Source organism: Empidonax traillii, unplaced genomic scaffold (assembly GCF_003031625.1).
Source record: "Empidonax traillii isolate 1590-97213 ecotype Southwest subspecies unplaced genomic scaffold, ASM303162v1 scaffold313:size1145282, whole genome shotgun sequence".
NCBI classification, from domain to species: domain Eukaryota; kingdom Metazoa; phylum Chordata; class Aves; order Passeriformes; family Tyrannidae; genus Empidonax; species Empidonax traillii.
In genome coordinates, this window is record NW_020955506.1 from 457,888 (window position 1) to 485,208 (window position 27,321).

At 36.0% G+C, this 27,321-nt stretch overlaps 1 protein-coding gene across 2 annotated transcripts in view; it reads left to right on the top strand.

Moving 5' to 3' along the window:
- The first annotated feature begins 214 nt into the window (after window positions 1–214).
- Window positions 215–27,321, top strand: part of NETO1 (neuropilin and tolloid like 1) — a 62,572-nt gene continuing 35,465 nt past the window's right edge. The window contains exons 1-4 of one of the 2 annotated variants that reach the window (XM_027891263.1): window positions 215–1,308; window positions 4,863–4,916; window positions 6,486–6,623; window positions 14,854–15,102. In XM_027891263.1, the coding sequence (XP_027747064.1) occupies window positions 1,281–1,308; window positions 4,863–4,916; window positions 6,486–6,623; window positions 14,854–15,102 (469 nt within the window). In that variant the 5' untranslated portion in view covers window positions 215–1,280. The remainder of the gene's footprint in view (window positions 1,309–4,862; window positions 4,917–6,485; window positions 6,624–14,853; window positions 15,103–27,321) is intronic. The other variant, XM_027891262.1, reaches the window with a different exon arrangement.

Consider the following 27,321-nt stretch of genomic DNA (forward strand, 5'->3'; position numbering starts at 1 on the left):
TCTCGTCAAGCGGATGGGTGTTTGGGCTGGGACGTAGCTGGAGAGGATAAACCTCTAGAGGTCTACAGACGGGAGGAGGGCGGGAGAGAAAGAGATTTTGCAGTCGTTTCTGGGCTGATTGGAAGAGGCAGTCGTTATATGTGTGGCCGGAGGATTAGCAGATAAACTTTTATTGCTCCCTTTTGTGCGTGTGTGTGTGAGCGTGTCTGTATGCCTGCGTGGCTGTGGGTATGTAGATAAAGAAGTCGCCTCACAAGGGGGAAAATCTTTTCAATTTCCCTTTAGCAGGTGCAGGTCAAGGAGGAACTCATGAGCATTCTGTCTGATCCACGAACTGATTAGGGGAGGGGAAACGATCCCTCTCCTCTTACTCTTCCTTTCCCAGTTTTGAAATCATTCCTTCGCCACCACTGCCGCCCTCCCACCCATCCCCTCCCCTTCCCCTGCACTGAATGAATGGAAGAGTCTCTAGGGCTTTCTTCTGCTTCTCGCCCTGGACTGAAGAAGTGAGGGGGCATCTATCTATCCTCATCCATCCCTTTCTCGCTTCATCCATTCCCGAGGGGATTTCAGACCGTGCAATGTGTTTCCAGCCTCTTGCCACTGCTACCACTTGATACTATGCGACGCGCAGGGAGAGGGTTTTGCAAAAATGGATTTATTCTATTTTAAAGGATTTCTTCTCTAATAAGGATCTAATTGCACACAAATATGACTAAATCCCCTATTTGGTAAATCTTTCTCTACCCCACCCCTCCTCTTTGGGTTCCCTCCCGCCCGCGCCCCCACCCCTTCAGAGGAGCAAGCACAGGGAGCTGATGACGGACCCATTAATCCCTTCTTCAATGCATCAAAAGAAGCCGAAGGGCTGGAAGTCGCTGGGCTCGGAGTCCTGCAGGAAATGCTTCGATCTGCTTTTGGTTCTGTATGAAACTGGTGACTAGGGGCTCGGCTCGCTCCGCCGCCGCCGCCCGCCGGCACCTGGATGCGCGGGCCGCCGCCGCCGCCGCCGCCGCCTTGCCCGCCGCCGCGATGCAACGCTCCTGGCGGTGCTGGTGATCGCTCGGGTGTGATGGGATTGAGCCGGCGGTGATCATTTGAAGACGGTGAGGGAGAGCGAGGGAGAGGAAGGGCTGCTCCGCTGTGCTGTGCGTGTGGGGGCTTCGGGATTTTTCTTTTTCTTCTTCTTTTCCTACTTCCATCCTCTCCCCGCCACTGGAAGTCCTCCCGTATCTAAATGGAATTAGTGGAGACCGAAGCCCCTTGTGTAAGGAACAGACATGACCCATGGGCGCAGCTTCCTTCACAGTGAGTATCTGTCTCCCCCTTCCCAGCCCACCACCCCCGGCCGAGCTCCCCCGCCGCGCACGGGCTCCTGCCCTCCGCTGCCCCCACAACTGGCGTGACGGGACGCCCAGACTTCCGCGGCGCGGGGGAGAACTCTCCCCAAGCACACGCAGTGCTCTGTACCCCCCCGGCGCTGCGGTGCCCCGGGAGGGAGCCCGTGTCTGCCAGCGTCGTGGGGCGGCGGGACACCCTCCCGAGGGCTGGAGGGTTTCACCTGGGCGCGACGCATCTGGTGGCTTTTGGCATGCCGGGGTGGAGGGGGGGCACGGCTGTGCGGCCTTAGCCGTGGCTCGGCCCGGCCGTGCGGGCGCGGGGCAGCGCAGAGAGCGGGTGGCCACAGCGGGCACGCATCCCGCAGGTCTGCGGGGCGGGGGCGGCCCCACGGCCCGAAATCCTCCAGGAGTAGCAGAAATGAATCACCTACTCGTCGAACACCCCCAGGGGCCTCAGGTTGCGCGGGTGGGATCCCATCTCCCGCCTCTGTTTTGCGGAGGCTCCACTGCACTGAAGGGGCTTGACTGGGCACGGTGCCTTCCAGCACTTCCCCCTGCGCCCACACCTGTACAATAGCGCTATGGCCAGGTATTGCTCGTCCAGCAACTCTTCGCTAGGCTAAGCCACGTCTGTGTGCCAAATCACAGCCTCCTAAAAGCCTAGCCAAGAGATAAATCTCTTAATGTACAGCTTGTAATGAAAAAAAAATACACAGGTCCAAAAAGATGGAAAGATGCGTAATCAGAATGGCACTAGAAAGCATGATTATAATTACACCCATGATTAGGAGGGAAAGGAGGAGGAGGAAGACAGTGAGAATGGAACAAGAATTTTGGTGGAAACTTATTTAAAATAATTCCCAAACCGAGATAATCAAAATATTGTTGCCATGCTGCCAACGCTTCCCAAGTGACAGTTTTCAATGAGTGAAGATTGCGTGGTTGGTCTCTTTGGGGTCTTTTTTTTTTTTTTTTCCCCTTTGTGAAAAACACTGTTCTTTTCCTGTGGCTTGAGGAAGAAAAAGGCAAGGGATCATAAAATAAAATGGTCTGCCTTGTCTGCTTGATTAAAATATATAGTGCTGTCTTGTCCCATGAAGCCCATAATTTTAATTGCTTTCTGACAATATACATATTTTGGTGCCTTTGGTGTTAATAACAATAAATCAAGAGGTTTGTGTTGGGGGGTTTTGTGGGGTTTTTTTGTATTTTTTTTTGGTTTTTTTTTTTTTAGGGTTTTTTTTTTTGGGGGGTGAGGTTTTTTATATGGGAGAAGTATTTCTCTTTATCTATCAAAATGTTAGATGTGGTAAGTACAGGGAAAAAAAACCCACAGGAAACTTAATCTCTTAGTCTCTTCTTGTGTATGAGATTTTATTATCAAGATTGACTCCTTATTAATAATCAATACTGACATAATGACATGTAAGTATAGCTTTGTGCTTTGGAAAAACATAGCTCTGTGATTTGGAAAAATCCTTTCTAGTGGTTACAGCTGAAACTGAAAAGATCTCTGTTTCTTTCTGTCATCTTGGTATTAACGTATCTGTGACTTGGACCAACCCTTCACTCTTCTGAACTCCAATTTTTTCCATATAGAAAAGGAGGGGAGAGTGATTAGATAAAGATGCTTGAAATGAACCTATAAGAATCAGACATGAATTGTTATCAGTTGTGTAAAAAGAAACATTTCTCACATGGAGTTTGTTTGGCTGTTGTGCATCCTATTCTAGCTTCTATAAATTGGTGGGCAGAAGGAACACCAGCAGCTGGTTCCGTATTCTACACACCAATCCACCTTACACTATTGAGAAATTAGGCTTTGGCTGTTGAAGATTACAGGCATAGATACAGTATGTTCACTGTGTGAAACACAGCTAAAGTAAATCAGCAACTTAGTAAATGGGTGATTCCTGCATTGCCTTCAGATTCTGACACAGCCAGCAGGCAGAGTCCCAGCTAGCATATATTTCCAGAATTCATCCCTGAGGAGAGTAACGGTATGAATGGCTGGGTAGCATTCAGATCTGAGCAGAAGATGTAGTGTTCTCACTGAATGCCCACGACACAGAAGAGTTTTTAACTACCAGCACTGCCAACATCCGTCTCTAGGGGCTGTTAGCCTGACTAAGAAATAGTGAATATGCTGCCAAGCCTTCATTTCCCCCGAATTTCAGCCTTTCCCTGCTTAATAAGGCAGCCATCATCTATGTAACCCTCTGCCACATGGGAAGGGTCAAAGACATAGAAATAGATACCTCGATGCCATCAGAATACTGCAAATATGGAGACAACATTCCTTCAGGGTGAAAATTACACACAATTTGCAGTATAAAAGATGAAAATGATGAAAGCACCTTCTTTGAAATGATCATAGTTACCATCCCATGGTGGCCTTTGGTGTTTCTTGGGGACAGTAATAAGAAAGTATGCCATTGAATTACATTTGTTAAAGACTCATCATAGTCAACAACACAAATGGCAGCTGATTGATCTGTAATGCTCAGAATAAACATGGAACTTAATCTCCGCCTTTACTTCAGTGCAGCCTGGGCACTATGTTTGGGCTTAATGCCAAACTAGCAGGGGTAAAGCACCAAGCACTCCAAGAACTGATGGATCTGTTCTCTTCTGCTGTCCCACTTTCTCTGATAGCCAGAAGAAATGAGTGATGACAAGAAGATCAGTTCATGATTTCTTTATCAGGTAGCTAACTAGTCACTTCGATCTTCCAAATCAGTACCATTATGACTGGCCTAAGTGTTTGCTTCTTAGCCTTTTCCAGTTTAAATGTTATATTTGGAAACTATTCCCAGGAACTCAGTAATTATATCCAAGTCGAAGTCCATCTCAGAAAGGTCACATTTGTTCTCAAGAGGAATAGTTGTCCTATCGTGGTTGGAGATAGGAGATTTCTGTTTGTAAAATGGGCTGCAGATTCACTGCAGCCCAAAGCAACATCCCATTGACAAGTCAAACAAACTAGATTAATGAGACTGTTAAGCATACACAATAATTTACTTCACTAGGGATTTGCAAATGCTTTGATGGATGTGAAGAACCCAACCCCTCACTTCTTTTGTACTCCCAGTACTCATTTTCAAATTTTATTATGCTGTAGTGAGAGACATTAGTGAGTACGGTGGCACTGAAACTTAACAGGCCTTTGTCTCCCTCTGTTAAAAGCAGACACTTTTCTATTACTGACACATACTGTGATTATATAAATATTTGTAAAAATGTTTTTGTTTAATATTAAAGGAAAAGAAAAAAATGGAATGGATTTTGTTTTAAACCCAAAAGATCTTCTCTTTATTTGGATACATTTGCAAAGAAAAATATTTACAAGAACAGGCTACAAAGAAACTTGTTTAACAAAATGTTCAATTTAAAGATGCTAGTAAACATGAAATTTTTTTTTTACAGTAATTCTATTTAATTTGTATTCTTGTGAGATAGATGGGTACAATTTGATTTCAGACACAATCACACTGTGATATTTAATTCATATTTCTCTTTCAGTTGTAGCAAGTCTAATCATCCTACATTTGTCTGGGGCAACGAAAAAAGGAACAGGTATGTAAACTTCAGACTTTTTTTTCTGACAGTATATTAGAGACCAAAGTATGGATTTGAGTTATTAGTTTAGGGTTTGGAATTTTTAGTAGTTTGTTTACTTTCAGTGTCTGTGCTTTGTCTATGTATTCGCATGCTCGGACACACACAAAAAAATCCAGCAGTACTGGCGGACTCCATTGTAACTAAAGACTAAAAGTACTCCCTAACTAAAGACTGTAAGGTACTCCCACTTTCAAACTGGGAAGCCTAGTTTGGGCACGGAGCTACATACACTTAAAATATTTTTGCTTGTTGAAGTATAATTAAAAATCTGAGCTTGGGTATTGTGGGTGCATTTGTGCAGGGTGGGTAGAGAAAGCTGTTCTTAAAAGCCTTGGATGCTCAGTGTGATGAAGCCCAAGCAGGGTAATGCTGCTAAGCCCATTGTGTGTCTGAACCTGTGTCTGAATGCACAGTCCCTGCAGGCCTGAATTCAATTCAGGAAATTAGGCTCCGTGTCATACTCTGCCTGGATAAAGACCAGGAAGAAAAAGAAATTCTTGCAGACTATGAGTCAAAACTCAGGTGGTTAAAATCATCCTTGGAAGGTGCCTGTTTCCCTCCACTGATTGTAAGAGGCAACCTCAAACACCTGACTCTACATATCAGGGGCTTAATTTAGATGGGACACCTTTGGTCTTAGATATCTCCTTTGAAGCAAAACCAATCTAGAACCTACTATCTTTCCTTTTAATAGCAACCTAGGCATATTTACCTCTGAAGAATCTATCTCATTTTAGCCTACTTGTTAAAACATGGTGCCTAGGAAGGGTTCCTGCAACTTCTTCAGCTTGAACAGATCCAAACCTTTGTCTCTGGCCTCTCTGCCAGTGTGCAGAAAGGAGCGCAAGTGATTCGGGGCTAGGAAGAAAGCAAACAAGTAGGTCTGACTCTGCTCTCTGATGACTCACCTAGGAGGAGGAAAGTTCTTCGATATGATTCCTGGCCTCAGAGCTATTTATTAATTTTACAGCAAACAGCAAAAATCTATAAAATCTATGAACCAGATTTCAGGAATTCCCCTGTCTATTCTGTCTACTGAATATAGAATAAAGATGCTGCAGATTTAAAACAACTTGTATACACTATCTTAATTCTCTATTTTTTTTCCTTGATTTTATGATTCTAATATATTCCTATATTATGACATGAAGCTTACTGATAGAGAACATGCTTGAGCTTTTTGAAATATATGAGTGGAAAACTCATGTCTTCCATTTCTTGAGCACATGCTTTCCCTACAGGTTATTATTTTAAAAAACCCACACATATGTCTCCCCCAAGATATCTAAGCCTCTCCTCTGCTTTGAAAAAAATTGTTTTGAGTAAGAATTATATATTTGTACTCCTAAGGAACTACATTGTTTTCCCCCGGGTCCATGATCATACCCAGTCTCAATGGGAGAATAGCTTGAGGCCGCTGACAGAAGGGACTGTTTTATTTATCCTGTAAGAGACTTCTAAGTGTCACATAGACACAATAATCTGTGAGCTAATTGCATAATGCTTAATGTCATCATTTCACAGAAAAGCAAACTACTTCCGAAGGACAGAAACCAGTGCAGTGTGGAACTTGGACCAAATATGCAGAAGGAGGCATCTTCACTTCTCCAAATTACCCCAACAAGTATCCTCCGGACAGAGAGTGTGTCTACATTATAGAAGGTAACCAAATGAGGAATCTTTGTATTTTATTATCAACTGTATTAAAAAAGGAGTTTTACTTTATTATATGTGAAGAATAGGTGAAGTTGTTGTAGATAAAGCTCATGATAAATCTTTTCAAGACACAGGATTTAGAGAAGCTCTTGATTTATATCTTGACATCTCTCATAAATTAGTTCAGGTTAGTACGCATGACTCAGTACTAAACACAGTACAATTTATTTCAGGATATCCAGAGAATGAATAGAACCTAAAATGCAGTCACATTACAGAAGAATATTATAAAATGAGTAGTAAAAGTGAGCATAGGAAACAAAAATGCTTTAGACATTCATTGAGATATTTTAAACTTATAATGGAATCAGGGATGACAAGCATAACTATGCAAAGTACACTAAAAGAATTCATACAGAAAATATCAAAATAGTTAGTACAAAAATTATTTTCCATCTAATGGTTCATGAGAAATGAAAATAAATGAAAATAAATGAAAATGAACCACCTCACAAAATAAACGCAGAGAAGAATAAACATTTACACCAAACAGCTCTAAGACACAGTTTTTAAAGAGTAATTTTTAATTACAGGCATGGAGATGATGTAAGAAAGGCTAAAATTGTATTACAAAAAAATTACAGCATTTCATCAGTCTTAACACAATGGATGTTGAAAGGATTGTTGTAAAACTTAATCTGTGGAAAGTAAGAGAGCTTATTATCAGAGAAGGTGGATCAGGTGCAGTATAGTAAGTTTCTGGAATCAAGAAAATTCTTTCATGAGTTTTGAATACATGTAGAATACAACAATGATGTTGCTCTATCCCTGATTAGTTTACAGAATCATTAATTCGTTAATGATGGAACCAGGAATCACTGAAGTAGTTATTTTACTAAAGATTCAGGTTGTATCAAGACAGATTTCCAAAGGTTAGAGCTGATTTAAATTGAATTAACTGTATTAGACCCACCTCCGCTATGCCCTTTTAGAAAGGTAAAAAATCACAGCAAAATGACCGAATTCCACTTTAGTGCTAGACAACTTGACTTGAGTCAGAAGTAAAGAGGTGATTATAAATAACGGAGCCAAACAAGGTCTTTAAAGAAAATTTACGTCTGTCAGTCTTCCCATAAAAGTATGAAACTTGAGCAGACCTTTGGTAAACATTTAAATTTTCTCATAGTTCAGTAATTATTTTAAAATATGAATAAATTTAATGAAAAAATATAAATTTGTAGATTGAATATGTACAACTTTTTGTTTGTTTGTTTGTTTGTTTGTTTGTTTTGTTACACTTCTGTTGCTAGATCCAGGACTTTCTGCATCTATTGATCAAATTATCTAACCTTCTTGGGGACTGGGAAGAACTAAGCTTGGTTTATCTTCAAAGATCTTAAATACAGGATGTTTTATCATTAAAGAGAAAGGGTGTAGAAAAAAAAGAACATTTTTGTAAATTTTTGTCCTGTATCTCAAGTGTAAGATGTTCCTCCTCATAGTAAGAAGGTGTCTGAACCCCTAATATTGTAAAGACTTTATCATAGTAATTGAGTACTTATTAAAATATAGGCAATAAGCTGAAAGGTGGCAAAATACACTCTTGAAATAACCCGATTTAAAATGGCTTAAAATTGAAATGTCTGTGAACAATTTATGAAGGCAAGATTTAGTCAACCAAGTTCTATAATGAAGACAAAATTCCACATTGACAGGTTTGGATTAATGTATAGGAAAAAGAGTAATTCAAACTTAACAGACGTCTTGTTGTTATATTTCATGGGAAAACTCAATCTGCTAAAAACAGTTGCACGTAATTTTTTATAGCTCAGATATTTTCATCTTCCCATCTAACCTGATGGACAATTTGGATTGCAACTGGACATTTTGGAACCCAAAATTAAAGCAGCTCTATTGATGCATAATTTGATGAGAACCATGGATATTGTGCAACATTTTCAGCTCTGATCGCCCCATGTCTATTTCTATTTTCTAAAAAAACCATGAATAGTCATGTCTGGAAAATGTCACAAAAATGTACAGAGATATAGTAAGATGTCTGAGCAATAATATTTTTAATGTGGCAAATTTCAAAAAAGGCAAAAGAAGCACTCAAAGTCAAGAAAGATTATTTTGTAATTACAATTAAATTACAAAAAATCATTATTTGTCCATACTCATTCTTTTTAATGTGTAGAAATGGCAGAGAATGATAAGAAGGCTATCAAGTATAAACTTTTCCCCATATCTTTTACATTCTATGGAACTCATTGGCATAAGATATTGAAGTTAAAAGATTACAAAAAATGATTAATTATTTTACTGATAGCAGTATCTTTGAGATCAGACAACAGTTTATGAAAATTGTGGATAATCCTGGCTAATGAAGGATGTAAGTGTTTTAGAGTAAGGCAGAAACATCTCTATATGCATTTTATTTTTATATTTAGTATTGAAATTCCAATATGCTTCAAATAGCTTCTGGGTGCTCTTGAATACCAAGTACTAAACTATAGGGATTGTCAATGTGATCTGTAATAGCATTGCCACATTGCCGTCTCCCCTTCATATGTCTTAGAAAGTTCAGCATACCAGGACTGTATATATACCATCATGAAAACTGTGTGATGTGATTATAAATGTATATATGGATCACTAGCTTCCTCCCCTTCATTTTTTGCTATCAAACGCACTCTAGGCCAAATTCTGATGGCTTCCTTCAAATGCAGTTCCTACTAACTTTAGTGGTCTTAAGTAAAGACTCCAACATGTAGTGTGTTATAGAAAAATTGAATTTCATCTCGTATTACAACTTTTTTCCTCCACATTGTAGCTCGTCTTAAATGTATGCAAGCCTTTTATCATGTCAGAATTACTTTGGTGAAGTAAAGGAGCTGGAAAAAGGAACCATGATCATAGACTGAATATCTGAAAAAAGAAGAAGATTTCTGACTTCTATCCTAGCAGTCAAAGATTAAACAAATTAAACAGCTAGAAGTTTCTTACATATTATTTCTTTTTCTCTCCCTTTTTTTTTTTTTTTTTAAACTTCTGTTTCAGTAGCAATGATAATTAGCTATTGGAGCAACTACTATTGGAGCAACTACTATTGGAGCAACTAGGAATTTTAAAGCCCAGGTTGAATGCCTTTCTAAGAGAAATCCTTTAGGTCATCTAGAAATCATGGACTCTGTACAAAAATTGTTATGCTATAGAAGAATGTCATGAATTAGTGCAGAGTAGCTGCAAACACTGCACCACCACAAGGAGCTTCTGATGAATCCCATCTGCCTTTCTAAACACAAAGGGAATTTGTTCTTTTTGTCTTTTTCTTTCAGTCTTATTTGGCATACCGAAGACATAGGAAATAGCTGAGTGTACACATTAAACTCCCTCTTCAGCCAAATTGCACCCTTATTTTGCATATTCATGGCTCTAACCTGGCAAAATTCACAGCTGCCCAGAGCAATTGCAGCAGTGACAGCATTAGCCTTTGCCAGACTGCAGAACATTTGGCATGTGTGCTACAAATGGAAATTTGCACAGGAGATTTTGTAGGAGCAAAGGCTTTTGCTTGTATTAAAAATATTTGGGGAGTGGTATAGTCATACTTTATACATTATAACTTGATAATTGTTTTGGAAATTTTGTAAGTGAAATACTTGTAAGATTTTATCAGTTCATTAGTTTTTAATAATTAAACATTTATTTATAAATAGAGGTATGGACCAGAATTTATTTACATACAGGTATGAAATAAATCTTCCATTTTACATGTTTGTGGACGTTTAGAGTTAGCGCTTTTGAAGGTCTTCCACGTTCTCACAAAAGACCATTAAACTCTTTAATCCTAGATATTTCACAGGTGTTAGAAAACAGTCACGTTATCACTGTACAAAAAACCTCTGCTCAAAGTCCTTTTGTATTTCACAGTGATTTTTGTGTTCAAAAAGTTTTCATCGAAACAAAAAAAGAATTCTTTTTTTAAAAGGAGGATATATGTGGTTTTCTTATCAATAATAGCAGGACAACCAGAAAGACTGAGGATTATTGAAAGCTATTAGTAGCAGCTCAGAGAGATGGGGGTAGGTGTTAAATTCAGTTTCTCATTTCCATGCGATGTAGCAAATTGAAACAGATTTTTCACTTAACTTCATCTGTCAGTTACACAGACTTAGAGGCTGATCAGAATTAAAACCTTAATTGTGTGGTTTTGCTGCAACTGTTCTACTGCAAGCTGGAATTGAGTACCACTTTTTTTTTCATTGGATGTAAAATCTCAAGATAGCACTTGTGTAAGATAATTAGGTGAAAAATATGACAAGACATGAAAGTATTAAGTCGTCTTTCCTTGGTATTAAATATTTTTGAAGAAATATAATTGGAAGCTAAGTATAGAAGATTTTTGAGATTTGAAATAAAATAATTTTATGAGACAGTTTCAATATATTTCATTTGGAGTTAACAACATCTTTTCCTGACATCATAGCCACAGAAAAAGTTCTGAAGCTGCAAATGGGCTTTACCTGTGAATAAGGATACCAGAAATGACCACTCCATCCAGCCTTTTCTGATTAGATGGCCCGATGCCAATCCAGTCTGGAAGAGTTGCATATTCCAGATTTTTTGTTCATTTTGTTTTTCTATAGGTACACACACATTATTATTAATCTTTATTCTGAACTTGTTCTCATTTTATTTCTATAAGTTTTACTGTGACCACATATGCCCAACTTTGTTGCAAAAGCTGTGGCACAGGATGTGTATTTATACAATATCTACTTGTTTTAGCTTGTGTTTGGTGAAGAAATCCTTAATTAAATCCAGATTATAAACCTGAAAGTACATCTTTATTTGCTAAAAAGAAGCTAAAGTTGAGAGTTTGTATTATGTGTTTTCATCACTTAGGGTCAATTCTAGGAAGACTTGTTTAATTTTGTATCTTCTATAGATTATTGCAAACAAAGCATTTAACCATTAACTAAATGTTAAGATGAAGCACAGAGGTGCATTCAAAAGCACGTGATGAAAAGGTGCATGGATGTGTGTATTGCATCCCACAGTTACACACAATTACATAAACATGAAGTGTTGCATTCCTCAGGAGAGTCAGGAGAAAGGAGCTTGTCCTGTTTGGATTAGCTTGCAGAGCAGGCTGTGCCGTGGGCAGTTACCTATACCAATGCTTAAAATAGGTTTGGAGGTGCTTACTGGGCTTAAGGCCCATAGGCACAATTGCACATGTACATTTCAACTCCTTTTACCTTCCAAGTTAAGACTACAGATACAAACTACTTGGAGTGAGTGATCCTTGACTGATGTGAGCCACCACATCATGCCTAGGAACGGGGTTTGGCAGTTCCAACTTTGCACAGCCAAAGTGATGCCAGAATGTGACTTTGACATTTAAGCAATGTGAACAGCCAGTGCTCCAGCCCCCAGATTCAATTCCCAGGCTTGTTTTATTTAGCAATGGAGAAGTGGTGCTAATGAATATTTAATGCTCCTTTCTTAGAGTGAAGTAGCCTCTACTGATGGGAGCTTTGGGGTAAACTGAAAACTCTTGAGCCCTCCTTGAACTGATGTGATTATCTCTGATCCTGTAGCAAGATCTGAGCTTCACTAGGAAAGCCCTTATCTTGACTTAGTTGAAAAATAAATAAAAGCAGAGAAGTGTAAACCATAGCAATATTCTGATTGTAAAACTAGTCTGCACTGTGAAATTCAGAGTAATACATAGAAGTTGTGGAAATTGTGCTTTTTCTCAGTTTGTGCATGACTAAGCTACAGCTTGGAAGGGGCCTCATGCCCATTTTTAATATACGTTGCTTGAATCTGAGATTCAGAGAAGACCTGCTATGGGTTTAACTATGGACCAGAACTTGTAACCCTCCTCTTGGTAAAAAATAAAGCAGTGAAAAAGAGAAAGTTTATAAAGGACAAGTATGTTGCAATTGAAGCAGAGATCTCTTCGAGGCTGTGGAAAGCAGAGCAACCATACACTGGCTATGATGCTGTCTGACACAGTTGTGGCAGAGTTAATCTTCATATCTAGTTTGTGATGTTGAAACATTGCAATAAAGCTTTAGGTGGGTTAATAAAATAGCATTGGAATAGAGTGTGTATGTAAGATTTTCAAGCCATATTGAGCATTCTTAAGATTACCTAAGGCATTGTAAGTATGGAGTTTCTGATGCCTAACTCTGCTGTCCTTAGGTGAATGATGAACAGTTCCCAACAAATCTCCTTAAATGGAATAAGAGCATGAAAAATATGATGCCAGATTGAAATGTACTGATTGCTCCCTTCTGCCTAGTATTACTTAGTTAAGTTTAAATCAATATTTGTTATATAAGTGTGAAGTCAAGGATAGAATCATCTGAATAACAATAATCAATGATATCTTCCAGGTATTCAGTTTTTTACTATAATCAGAAAAGATCTACTTTGGTCTTCAAACCTCACCAAGAATAAAATTAGTAGGATCTTCTTTACAAGCTTTAATGTCTAATTTTATTTTTATAAATTTTTTTCATACTTTCAAAGTAGTTTCTTTTACATGAACTATGAATTTGATGCGATTACATGAAAAGCTTTATCTGTTGCTTTGTTTTTTAATGTGCATGGGTAGAAAGATCACAAATTTCCTGTAAATTGGTATAAATAACAAGTTAATACTAAGTACTGCCCTAAACGTGATTTTCTTCAAATTGGGAACAGTAAAAAAGGTTTATTTCTTATGTTAAATGTAATGTTTCTGTAAATATCAATCACCTAATTATATTAACATTGTAAGCAAAGCTGTTAAAATAATCTTTCTTTTCAAACAATGTGTTTTATTACCTTCTTAAATGCTTCTTGTCAAATTACACTGTATTTATTTACATGAAATAGTTGTAAAAGGGTTCTGACTGTGTGCTTTTATGTAAAGATTTCAAGATCTACCTGATACCTTCTTATTCAGTTAATTTTAAATAGTCTCTCTTCTTATATCAGTAATGAGTTTATACCAAAAACATCAAATTCAAACATTTCAAAATCCAAACAAAATCTAAGTTCTGGTCACGTTAACAGTTTTGTACCAGTCTTGGGGAAAGAAACAGAGAGATACTGACCTGCTGGAGTGGCAGTTGTTTCCATGTTAATTTTATGCACCTTGCTTGGACTTTGATCTTGCATGTTTTTGTGTGAGAAGAATGGTAACTCAAGAAAAGCTCTTAGCAATTCCAACCTCTTCCAATATGTGTAAAGTGTAGGATATGATCCCACGAGAGGCATAGCAGGCAATGACACAACAAATCTTTGCCTTAGCAGAGGGCTTTGTCAGCAAAAAGCTCTAACACACCATGGTCTAGACAGTGAAGGCATACAGTTTTTGCTATGGAAGGATTAAGCATAGGAAACAGTGCACCTAGGGAGGTTGCATCTGTTAAAATTTATAGAACAAACAATGATACTTTTTTCTCCTTTTAAGAAAATACTGTAGTTCTACCAGTAAATTTTTGCTTTATGCAGGAGATACCAGGGAATATTTGTTTGATAGATCATTCTGCCTGTCACTAGGCTTAGTATCTAACAAAAACGATGGAACCTTTTCATGTCTAATTAAGTGACCACTATGAATTTCCTTCAAGGTTTTCAGTATATAATTTGCTCTTTAGTTATTATCCTTATCTACTTCTTTCTTAAGTGAGAGTTAAATCCATTTGTCCTTATGTTTTAAGTGAGATGATAAGGAATTCTGAGTATAAGCAATTACACTCCAGTTTGTCGTTGACTGTAATACATAGGGGAACATGATCTGCCCTTACTGTAGCACAATTATGATCAGCTTCTTCTTCATTATCGTTGTGAGCAATAGGTATAAAAAGGCATTTTGATGAACAACCCTCCCCCAAATATAAGAAAAAAGCCTTTTACCAAATCTGCAGGTTTCTTAAAAAGATTTTGTGTTTGAACCAATTGTTCCTAACTATATTTTGCTTTGTATCATAGATCTCTCTATTTTCTTTGCTAAGCACTACTGTCAAGAGCACTTTTTTTAAAGGAAAACAATTGGCAAGCAATTTGACAGTGTGAAATCTATAAAACATATAGACGTACTAATTTTCAAACAAGTTTTTATGCAAAATTTTAAGAGGCATACAAAATTGATATACTTGATTTCTTTAGTTTGCTTTAGTTTTGAAGGGCTTTGGGTTAGCAAATAATGCGATCATTTTCTTTTCATCTCTAGCTGCTCCTAGACAATGCATTGAACTACACTTTGATGAAAAATATTCCATAGAGCCTTCTTGGGAGTGTAAATTTGACCATATTGAAGTACGAGATGGACCTTTTGGCTTTTCCCCAATCATTGGACGTTTCTGTGGACAGCAAAATCCACCTATGATAAAATCCAGTGGCAGATTCCTGTGGATTAAATTTTTTGCTGATGCTGAACTAGAATCTATTGGGTTTTCTGCTCGGTATAACTTTACACCTGGTGAGTACACACCATCACACTTTTTAATAGAAATAGCTTAACATAGTAACTTTTCCACTGATGTATAATCATGTTGTTGAACAATATCTTTAACTGAGATTATTTTTATTATCAAGGAAAGTATTATTAGATAGGACACTGATAGAAGGCATATGTCTCTTCAACATAAAAAGTAAGACTTTTACAAGGAAGTAATTTTCAGACTGCAGTTTTTAAAAGTATTGTTTTCAATTGAATACTATTACAGAAAAGCATTCAAAATGTTAAGTGGGAAGTTCTGTGTTTTATACTTGATGGTTACACTGTACAACTTTTCTTTCAAAAAGATCATTGATAAAGTATTCTAATAAAAAGATGTGATTATGTCAGAAAATTCCACCATTGCTTTTCCACTTCACCAATCATTTCCCCAGCTGAGGAGTGGAATAGTTCTCCCTTCTCAATAAAGCAAACTATTACAAGTATTGCCAGAGGAAGTGCAAGATTCATATAGTAACATGTATTAAATATTTTTCTAAAAAGCCTGTAAATATTAATTGTAATTATACACTTCTCATCAATTTTTAAATTTAATTCATTAAAGTAAAACAAAATTCATATTCATACTTTCTATTAATTCCTTTCCTCTCCCGCTTACCAGCAAAAGATTGCTGATTTAAAATTTCTTTTTTGGCTGAAGCTACACTATACTGCACTGCACTGCACTGCTGGATTTGACATAGTTCTGTATCTTGTTATGTATTGAGTGATGAGTCATACTTTAATATAGCATGGTCTAAAGCACTGTAATTATTACGTAATTTTGTCAATTATGTCACTATTGTTTCAGCTAAATTGTTGTATTAGGTCAAACAATATTCTTTAGAATATCTCCTAAAATTAACAGACCTGAAATTCTTCTTCCTTAATTATTCCAGGGGCCTCATAGAAGATGGCAGGAGTGCTTGCTTTATGTGGCTCCTCTCTGTGGTTTTCCTTCACAAATGCAAGGAAAATAGTTATAGAATTAACCAGCATAGTTCAGTTTTCTTTCAAGTCAAGGATACTGTTTTGCAGAGGGTAAACATACTTGGAAGGTTCAAACAGCAACAGAACACAGAATTTCTGCAGCAAATAGCCTGAGAGCTAGATGTATGTATCTATTATTGTAAATTCAAAGACAATGGACAACATTTTGCATATTCACTCTGAAAAGTGAGTTAAACTTTCATCTCTCATTTGCCATGGACCTGTGGGCTTTTACCATTTCCCCACCCTGTGCCAAAAGTTCTTTGCTTTATATTTCTTGTCTTTCTTGTTTCAAAGAGTTATGCATTATGGTTGGAAAGATGTTCATAGCACTACCTGCAGCTTATTCTGTCTAAAAAACTCTCAGGGAAAAGACAATTTCATGGATCATATTTTATCCTTGTTCTTTTTCTACTGTTGTAAGGGGAATTTCTACACAGAGATCAATGCTGGTAATTGCCACAGCAGCATAAATTATTCTAGACTTCAAATGGAATAGCTATCTTTTTCCTTTCTTCTTCCCCCCCCCCCCCCCCGCCCCTTCCATATATTTCAATAGAAAGCTCTGAAAATAATAGCAGATTTCTAGGAATACTGGCCAAAATGAGAATATGATTAATTTGACAAATGCAAACCAGCACTGCTACCTTCTCGATCACTGGTAACAAGAAGCAGTTTGCATTCAACAGGATTACTCGAACAATCTTTTATTATGTAGGCATGGATAAGACATGACCTTTTGTGATCTATTGTCCAAATGTGTGCAGTGGGAAGGGTCTCTCTCAATTCATAAAAATGAGTGATGATTTTCAAGAGAGTATAAGAGTAGCATAAGGAGGACTCCACTACAGAAATTATCACTTAAACCACCTAGATCCATCTTAGGTAGTGAAAACTTATGAAATTAAACTATGAACAAAGAAGATAATTTTTGGCTAACCTCCCTTTAAAGAACAGGGAAATGATCCAAAGCAAAAACTCGTTTCAAAACTATTGCTGTCTAGAACCACGGAACGCTTAGGGGTGCTCACTTGTCAAAAGCAGGACACTGTGCCTAACTGCAATCTGCATAGAAGGCTTTCTTCATCCCAATGACAAGTGCAACAGAGCTATTTCTCTAGTACCAACAAACTTTGAGGGTCCCCACCCACCCATGAAGTTTTTTTCATCTGCCACTTTTGCATTCGACGTCTTGATGGAGGCTCTGGTTTGATGACAAAGAGATGTGACATTAAATGTGTGGGTGTGTGGCAAGATTTAAAAAAAAAAAACCCTAAGTAAATTTGACTAAATTGAAGCTGCAAGCATTTATTGTTATTTGAATGGTACCTGGAGAAACAGGGAAAGAAATTATTTACTGTGTCTCCAGGGTATATAAAAAACTGGATGAAGTTGAAAATAAGATCAATTAGGGTATCATGAAAAATGTTGCAATGAAGATCTATTAGTCTGTGCAAATTGAAACAGCCCTGGACCCAAGGCATTTTAAAACTAGTTTGGACTAAGTCTTTCAAAAAGAAATTATATAGAACAATCCTAAGGAATGGACTAATATTTTGCAATTACTAGAACTTTTCTGTTCAATAATTAATTTCTTTGACTCCTTGATATTGAAATGGTTGGAAATCCATCCACTGATGCAAAAGTCCAGTAGGACAGGAGGTTTAGGCATTTTGAAACTAATGCAACTCTCTTGTCATAAATTCTGCTCCATTTAAATAGACTTTTGTTCAGAGCTCTTTTCAGCAGTCTAAAAGGTGAGATCTAGCAGAACAAATAACTTTAATGACAAAATCAGACCTACACACAAACCCAGTACAAACACACCTAATAAGTGGTAAAACTATTGACAATTTTTCAGAATCAAAGTTCGTATTAAGAGAATAATTAAGCATTTAATTTTTGTGATTTTATAAAGTATAGGATTAAGCAAGGTGTGGATGAATGAAGCTGTATGTGTGGTTTAAGGATAGACTACTTTCAATGTCAAATTTTGAGTTAAGGGGAAAAGTAGTCATCTTCTTTTACATTATTACAGCTGAATACCAGTAAAAATGAGATGAAATATGGATGTAAATTGCATTTTCAACCATTTTTTGTACATGAGAATTTATAAGCAAATCAAAAGTTATTTTTATATACTATTTTAATTTTAGTTTTTATTTTTAAATTCTGATTAACTGTGATCATTTCAAAATAGAACTATCTGAACCTATGAAACATTTTGTTGGCGTTTTTTGTTCTCCTATCTGATGTATTAAAAAATACATATCAGACTACAATACGTTTTATTTACTCTGTTTAATTTTGAATTCAGATGTGATTGGCTAGAGAAAGACCCATGAGACAAGTGCAATGATAATTCACTCTTCCTCCTGGTCTGCCATTCTTCAGGCCGTTGAAAGGCCTACACCTGAAATTTCATTTCACAGATCTGGGTCCTTTGACTCAGTCTGTTACACTCATTTTTCAAAAAAGGTTATGTCTCAGGACTATTTTCCAAAATGATGTTGAATCACTGTTTAGTGTAGAAAAAATTCAAGTACTACCTCAAAGGGACTTACAGTGACAAGTGTTCTTTAAAATGAGTCAAATTTTTAGTGTAGACAAGGATTCAGACAGAGAGAGGCTATGTTTATTTGAGCTTTCTTACTCAGCTAGAATAATCAGATTTCTGTTTATCCTGGTCCTTGATTTTGCAGGACAGTGGCTTAAGATAGCACATCATTACTTTCAGTTCCTTTGCTTAGTAGAAGCCATCTGTGTTTTTATTTAACCTCATTGATATAAACGTCAGTCAGTAGTGCTTTCTGTTCAACTGCCTGATAATGGAAAAAGAAAAAATATTTATGCTCATATGTTCCAAAAAGTTGAGTATAAAACATTGTCTAATCAGAATAACAGTATTTTACATCCCTATTGCAGTGAATGTCAGAGTAATAGAATAATTGCATCATCTATCTTGAGGAAAAAAAAGAAGAAAAACTACTCAAATTCTTCCTGGTTGGGGAATTTGCACATTTTAGAACTCATGAAAAATTTAATGTGAATTTCTTAAAATGAATCACAGTTCTAAAGAACTTAGATAGGAGATTGTCAAATCATTTTGCCACCTAATGCCCATGTCCTTCCTTGAGTGTATTTAAGGAAGGGACAGTTTCCCAGGCATCTCTGACAACCAAATACTTGTGTAAACTTGCTTAGTTGTTTGTATTATTTGTTTATGTTCCTATTCTCTTCCAGACTTGGTCTGATTGCTTCTAAGTTAGTCAGCAGTGACAATCACTTTTAACCAACTTGCAGTCCAGTTAAGGTTTTTCAGAACCGGCAAATGGTGTGGCTTTGAATGTGACAATACCTTTTCCTTTGGGATCAGAGTTGGTTTGAAAGTAGGAGAAATTATAACTCTTTATTTAAACTTTTGAGCCAGAACCTCCTGATGTTACAAAAAACTTTAAAAGTGTGAATCTCCTTTATTGAGATAACTAGCCCTCAGCACTTCAAATTTTTATAAGCAGTGTGATTTATGAACTTTTAGTGTGTCCATACAAGTGTGCCTCATAAAAGTCAGGCCCCTCATTGATGCTCACAGGGAGCGAGGGCATCTGATCTTGTGAGTGAGAAGGAATTTCTCACGTGTAGGATCATGCATTACATTGACAATCATGATCAGTTACACGAATATTGTCTTTTCAAGGGAATTTGTTTTGTGCTGTCCTATAGATTTCATTATCTTACAAGAACTGTAGATTGAGGCCTAGAATATTCCAGTATCATAAATATGAAAATGTAATGTGATAATATGTTTATTTGAAATTTCAAGTGAAAAATAATTCCTTATGTGGAGGAAATGATTATCTAAGAGGTCTCATGGGATTCTCAAGTCCCAGATTACCTCTTGTTATCACATACTTATGTTTTTCTTTTGACAGTATCCAAAAGGCAACTACAGAATTTCCTGGTTTAGAAATCCCTGCATACTGGGAGATCAGATTACCAACAGAAAGAAACTGAACACTTAAGTCCCTATCTTGTTGAGCTTTGATGTAAAAATAAGAGCAATAGCAATATAATGTATAGTTTTAAGTATTCTAGAATTAGAGTAAAGAAAAAGAGCAATATTTTAATTAACTAGGGACATTAGAGTTTCATTTGTATTGACTGTGAATACTGGATTGAAGGGGCTTTCCAAGCCTAGTGTTGTCTCTCACACTGAGACTGCAAGCAGTCAGTTTCCAGCTCATGTCATAACTGTTTAAATTCATATGCCTCTATAAATAGATCTTAAAAGACTTTCCAAGTTAATTTTATTTGGGTATTTTCTGCTTCTGCAATTTTTATTTAAGACCTGTTCCAGGATGCAAATTATTAGGAATGTTCTTCTGATTTCTTACCTAAAATATAACCTACTTATGTCTTTGCCTTCTTACACCAAAGTTACTTGTTAGCTATGAGACCTCTTTCCTCACCAGGACTGCATGCCACTGTGTCATGAGCCTAGAGATGGCAGTCATCTCTATTTTAAGTTGTCAATTTCCTTGTCTATACAAGTCAAGTCCTTGTGATGTTTTTTTTATTCTATGGGCTTCTTGCTCTCCCTGCAATTTAATACTATCCCTCTTAGGTACAAAAATTTCTTCTCTGTATTTGTTCCATAACAAGTTGAACTCATGCTTCTAGAGAAGGTTTACTAGGATATTATACAGCTGTATAGGTGCAAATAATTTTACTCTATCTCCACAGGAAATACCTTTCTTGATATGTATCCGATCTCACCAATAACGGTGATTATGGTGTTTCAGTGTTAAAGATTATTTACATAGGAATCACATTTCTCTGACAAAAAATTCTGTGCTTTTGGAGGCACCTGGGAGGAATCTTTAGCATGCTTAGATGTGCATTCAAAATTAATACTGGAAAACCAAGACTTTTAGATAAGGCTGCATTTTTACATCACCACTGTCATTCTATAAATAGTTTATACTATTACTTGTTATAGAACAATTAAACTAAGTCTTAGAAACAGTAGAAGATTTTCCTTAAATTTGGTCCTTTTCTTATGCTCTTTTCCCTAAAGATAAAATTTTGGCTTTATGCAAATACTATGCTGAGTTAGCATAACATTAGGTCTGATATAAAGTGATTATACTTTTCTTTAAACCCTTGTAAAATGTGGAAATAACCAGTGGGCCCTGGACATTTGTTTCCCCTATTAATTCTTGATTTCTCTGTAATATTTGTGAAGCACTTGGAAACGACAGAGCAAACAGAAAGTCTTCCACTAGTGTTTGTAAACAACATTTTTTACAGTGAGAATTTTCACTAATACACACATTCAGAATAACATCAACAAAATCTGTTGTTTAGTATCTTCCTTGCTAGTTCCCATTTAAAAATTATAACACTTATTTCTTCAGGGAAAAAATTAGAAATTTCCTGCCTCATATATAATTAATAAAGAGTTTTTAAATACTCTGCAAGGGTTTCCCAGATCATCTGACTCCCTTACCTGACAGATTTTCTAATAGACCATACTGGGACACGGTCTGAGCTGGTTGTGTTGTGGTCTCATCCTGGTCTGCAATAGTTTGCCTTAGTGAGTTTGGAAATGTTGATGTATGCAGAGATTCTGCTGACATTAAAGCAATTCTTTTTCTTTACATATCCATTGCTTAAACCACTCAATTTTTATCTTTATGGATTGTATCTACAGGTTTCTGAGGTGTTACTGGTATAGCAAATAAATCTTAACACTCACCTCAGTGTTTTTGTCTAATCAACCTGACTGTGGCCTATCTGTTAGGCAGGAAAGCTATATTTTAGTCTAGGCACAGAGTTGCAACTAATCTGATTCTTTAGCTGTCCATATATGTTAGATGCAAACCCATGTTTGTATCACTTGTTTCCATTCACATATTTGCAAGTAACTCTGATTGTCCAATTTTTTTTGTTATATTCTACTTCTTCTAAGGAGGTGTTACTCAATTCTATCAGCAATAAATGAAGATCTTTATTGAGATATTTAGCTTTCCTTAATAGATTCTTAACTCTTTCAATAGCGCTTTTAGCTAATTCTCCTTAAAGAAATATACACAAGCCGTTGTTAGAAATATCCAAGTTCCCTGTAACTAATAAAAAGATCTCTCGCCCAAAAATTAGTAGCTTTCAGCATTTAAGTCTTTGGAAAACTAATTAATGTTTTCTGTTTGTAGAGCTGAATATTTTTGTAGTGTGCAATGGTTATTAAATTATGAAATGTGTCAGATAAGTATATCCTTTCTCAACCTTTGTTGTGTATACTCGTCAACTGTCTAGAATTGGTTCATATTCTGAGGGTAATATTAATATTTTTTGTAAAGAGGTCAATCCAGAGCCTCTTTTGTTTACAAGTACTGAGGTGAATGTTATTGAATATTACTTGTATATTTGTAGTTCTAGGTGTATATTGTCATCTTAATATATCTTTTGCAATATTGATGGCTCAACCAATCTTTATTTGTTTACTATCTGTTGAGAAATGCAGACTATGTAATTCTTCCATTTCAGATATCACATCTGAGCTTCTTTGATGCTCAGATCTAAAGATAAGATCATGCTTCATTCTGCTTTGATACAAATTTTGTTCTAAATATTTTGTAAATAGACTTAGGTGGCTCATTAGAGTCTCTGTGCCTTTGATCCATCTTCTCTTTTTCTCCTATTATGTGCTAAGATATCAAAGAGCTTGTAATCTTCAATATCATACTGCTGTCATGGGGTAGAGAAATACTATCATGCGCAGTTCTTTCCATGTAAGGAGCAGATTAATTCAGTGATTTCTTTGAGTAGGTGTCATCTGTATGGTTAAATCTGGCCAATGTGTGTGTTGCTAGACGCAAACATTGTGGAAAATCCAGAGCATGAATCAAGTCTCTGAACACTAAGACTTAGTCCTTTTTTGGTTTTTTTCCCTTTTTTGTCTTTCACACTCTCTCTGTATGATGATAACCTACCTCAAACTAATGACAGGTTCTTTTTATCACATATATTTTTATCTTCCGCATACACTGAGGAGTTAAGAATAAATCTCCTCTAGTAACATTGGCTGATGACTTGTATACAATAGATGCAGATATATTGTCCTAAAAATGACCATTAAAATTTAGGAAGTGAAAAGTTGAAATTTTTAAGTCCAATTTCAAAATAAGTCAAATTTTTAAATATGAAAATCTATAAAGAGTTATAGAGTGGCAATAACAAGTTCATGCAAGAGTCACATGCTTAATGTGGGTGTTGCTTAATGTTCATGAATGCTGAGTAGATTAAATGTGCGGTTTTTTTCCTTGCAACATTAATTCACATTAGGCAGAGGTATTCCTAATCTTTTGTTTGGGAAAACCAACAAGTAATTTTTTATTCAATTTATATGTGATGTGCACATATTTTCAATTTGCATATTTTTTTTATCATGGCAAATCCAAATATTAGGTGTCCTTTTTTTCTCTGCAAAACCTGTTCATTTCATAAAGGCCCTCAGGCCAACTAGGAATAACAGCTATTATAATTTAACACTGTAATCCACCAAAAATCTCTGAAATTACTTTCTGATATGCCCAAGGATAATTCCCAAGAACAGTTACTTAAGCTTACTGTACTCAAATGCTGCACTGACAAGCCACTAAATCTAGTCCCAATTTAGCAAAGAACTTCAGGAAGCCTACATCGAAGCATGTGCCTAAATCTGGACAATCTCCAGATTTGGGTACTTATTTAAATGTAGGTATATTTAAATACTCTTCTCTACCTTTACATATACTGCACTAGGTCAAAATGAAATATTTGTTAATTTTGGAGAATGGAACTAGTGTTTCTTCAACTCTTCTCGAATTAAAACTAGTTTTCTACCTTCACAAGGATGATGTGGTAGAACGGCATCAATTCAGAATTTGTCTATTTGACAAGTATCAAACTAATGCAGCCTTAAGTAGGTTTGATTTAATAATTCCCAGTTTTTCCTTCTCCTTTTTTTTTTTAATATTGTGTAACAGTAAGCTGAGTTTTTGTTGGATCATGATTGATGATTTGTCTTTCTTTCTTTGCTATTCTTCCTGTAGATATCCTTGCCCCTAAAAAAAACACCTTGGAATTGTCTGAAATGAAATAATTTACTTCAACCATCTACTTAGCACATAATTATTTCAGATAAGCTTTTTTGGTCCAACTCGGTCGGTCAGTCAGATTTACAAGTTGTAAAATGAAGTAATATAAGTTCTGCAAGCATTTGCAATGAGTACTGGTTTCACTTCATGGATTTAAAATTTGAAAACATAAAAAAAGGTTTCTAGTACATTTTTACTACATTCCTACTACTTGAACTTTTGGTAGTGCATCCATTGTCAGTGGGACTTTTTAAAATAAAAATAAAGCAGTACGTATGGATAATTTTTTGAAAGGGACAATTTTATTATTATATAATAATCATATTATTCTTCCTCTGAAGATCCTTTTTGACTGTGCCAACTGCACATTGTTTACATGATCCCAGCATAGTCTTCAATCCACTAGGAAAATTAGTGCCTGACATTAGGATTTCCTCAACTAGATTGTAGAAGAGATTTTAACTTCAGTGAGACAAAATGTTTTGGTTGAGAGTGCACAGTGTAAAATGAACTTTTGATTATTTTTTTTTTTAATATGTGTAGGGTGATGAGATTCGCCAAACAATTGAGAATGTAATTGAACAGAATAAAAACTGTGAAAATAAATAAACAAATGCTTTTGATCAACATTTAAAAAATATTGCTTTAGAGGTCATTACACATTAAAGATGCAGAAATTTGAATTTATTTGAATATTTTGATGTCAAAAGACTATCTATTAACCAGGAATTTGAGTCATGAGTAAGATGATAGGAAGAGAGTTGCCAAATTTATTTTGAGAATTCAGATTTAAATAAACTGGTGTCCGTGGCAAATTTGTACTAGCATGACAGAAGCAGGCAGCATGAAATGTGTTATTCTAGTCACATATCAGTCCCCTAAATGACACTGAGAAGCCAGAAGATGTTGTGTAACCGGACTTACATACATCATTTGCCAGATGTTATCTGATAGTTGAAGCTCAAGAGACAATGTTATCAAATCTGCTGGTTGCAGTATGTGGGTTAACAAAAGATTGTATTATAGCACCTCTTGTTTTCTCCGGGTTTTTTTTTCCCTTCCTTTTATTTCTTTTAGCTCATTTCTCAAGTCTATGTGAAAATTAATATTAAAAGAGAATGCAGAAAATACTTACTAAAAATATTTTGTTCCTAAAAATTGATTTCACTGTGGGAATTAGACGGTTGGTTATTAACTGCTACCAACTATGAAGTCTATACTGAAATCCTACAAAATAAGGTTATACTTTTGATTTGTTTACTTGTTTGTTTTTTAATAAAAAATGCATACTAGGTTAGGATTTTAAAAATCAAATTTAATTATATGTGCATCCTCCACTAGAATAATTTGCAGCATTTAGGTTTTTTTTATGTTCTAGAATATTGCATGCCAGTGATATTCCAATATAAATATAGAAGAAAGATTTACCAAGTACTTTTAAATGAAAGGTTTAATTTATGTTTAACTTTATTTTTTTTTATCTCTAGAACTTTAAATGACTCTTAAATAAAGCTAGGAAAAATCCTGCTGTTAGGTAGCTCAGGTTGTGGGCCTAAGCCTCCTTCTTTTAAAATCAATATTAAAATTGTGAGTAAATCCAGTGAAAATCAGATTGTTGCTTCAGACTGGTAGATTTTGAATGGAGTATAAGAAGAATGCAAATCTGGTAAAGTCCATGGAAACTATATTTTTTAAACCTAAATTCTCAAGTTACCATAATAGAATTAAAAATGTACTAATATGTACTAAATATAATTACTGTTTAGGGATAGCTGAATCTGGAGTTTCTGGTGTGAGGAAAAGTCAGCAGTAATGGAGTTATTATAGACTTGAATCTTACTCAATTCGTATTCTAGGTTCCAAATTTCCACTTACCCACAGACTCATTTGTTTGCTGATGTTCATGACAAACCACTTTGAGAATCAGTTAGTGAACATAGAGCATGTGGTATAAATGATACTCAGCAAGGACTGAGGATCCATAAGGAGAATCTTGTTTAAAGAAAAAAATTTAAAAAGATTGAAGACAATACCCTCTGGTTTAGAATTTATTATCATTTTGATTTTAGCATGTGGGCATGTGGCAAAACATATCTTAACTATTACTCATGAGCAGCAATCTTTATTCATTAATTCAAATGGAAATATTTTGGGCTAGAGTTGGTATGAATTATGCTTGGTTTAGTTCAGTACACAGTAAAGCATGCAGTAAGGCTGTTCTCATGAAAATAATAGAAGTTCCAGCTGACCTTATATCTTGTTTCCAACAGGTTATGTCTACTCCAGGTCAGCATTATGAATTAAGTGTGGTTTGTACTGTTCTCTGTCACTTTTAATTGTATGAAATTGGAGAAAAATTATCAATTTGAACAAAGGGAATGTCACTCTCATGAAGTTCTAACCAAAAGGGAACAAATGAGCTGTAAGGCCAAAAACATGTCTGTAAAGCCTTGCTTAACCAAAAATTTATCAAAGTGTTTTTCTCCCATACTGTCAGTAGAAGTTGAATTTCATAATACTGGAAAAAGTAGAAGGACTGTTGCTCACTTCCCATATATATTATTTATATCCTTTAAATATCTAAATGTTAGCCTGTATAATTAAATGTAAAACTCGTAAGTTTTTGGGTAATTTAAGCAGGGAATTCACATTTTAACACAAAGTTATCTTCTTTCTGAAACACTTCCTCAGAGAAAGCTGCTCCCCTATGCAGTTAAAAAGATGAAGAAACAAAAGAAAATGCAAGAATGCAAGAATATCTCCAATGAAGCTCCACAGTATACTCTGTAGCTAAAGCTCTTGAAAACTCCTCATTCTGTAGACAGGGTTTTGTACATTTGGGGAAACTGCTGTGGTCAACAGCTCAGTACACCCTGAAAGGACAGTTTCTAGGCAGAAAACCTCCTAAAAGTATCAGAAGAAGGAAAGATCTGGTGTCACTGAAAAATATACTGCTCTGAATTCTAAATTAACAGGACATAAGACTTGATTTTCTGACACTCGTTCCTGGGTTTGATATGTTTCTTGATGTTGATATGCCCTCCTCAGCAATTCACAGAGCTATGTGGGTTTT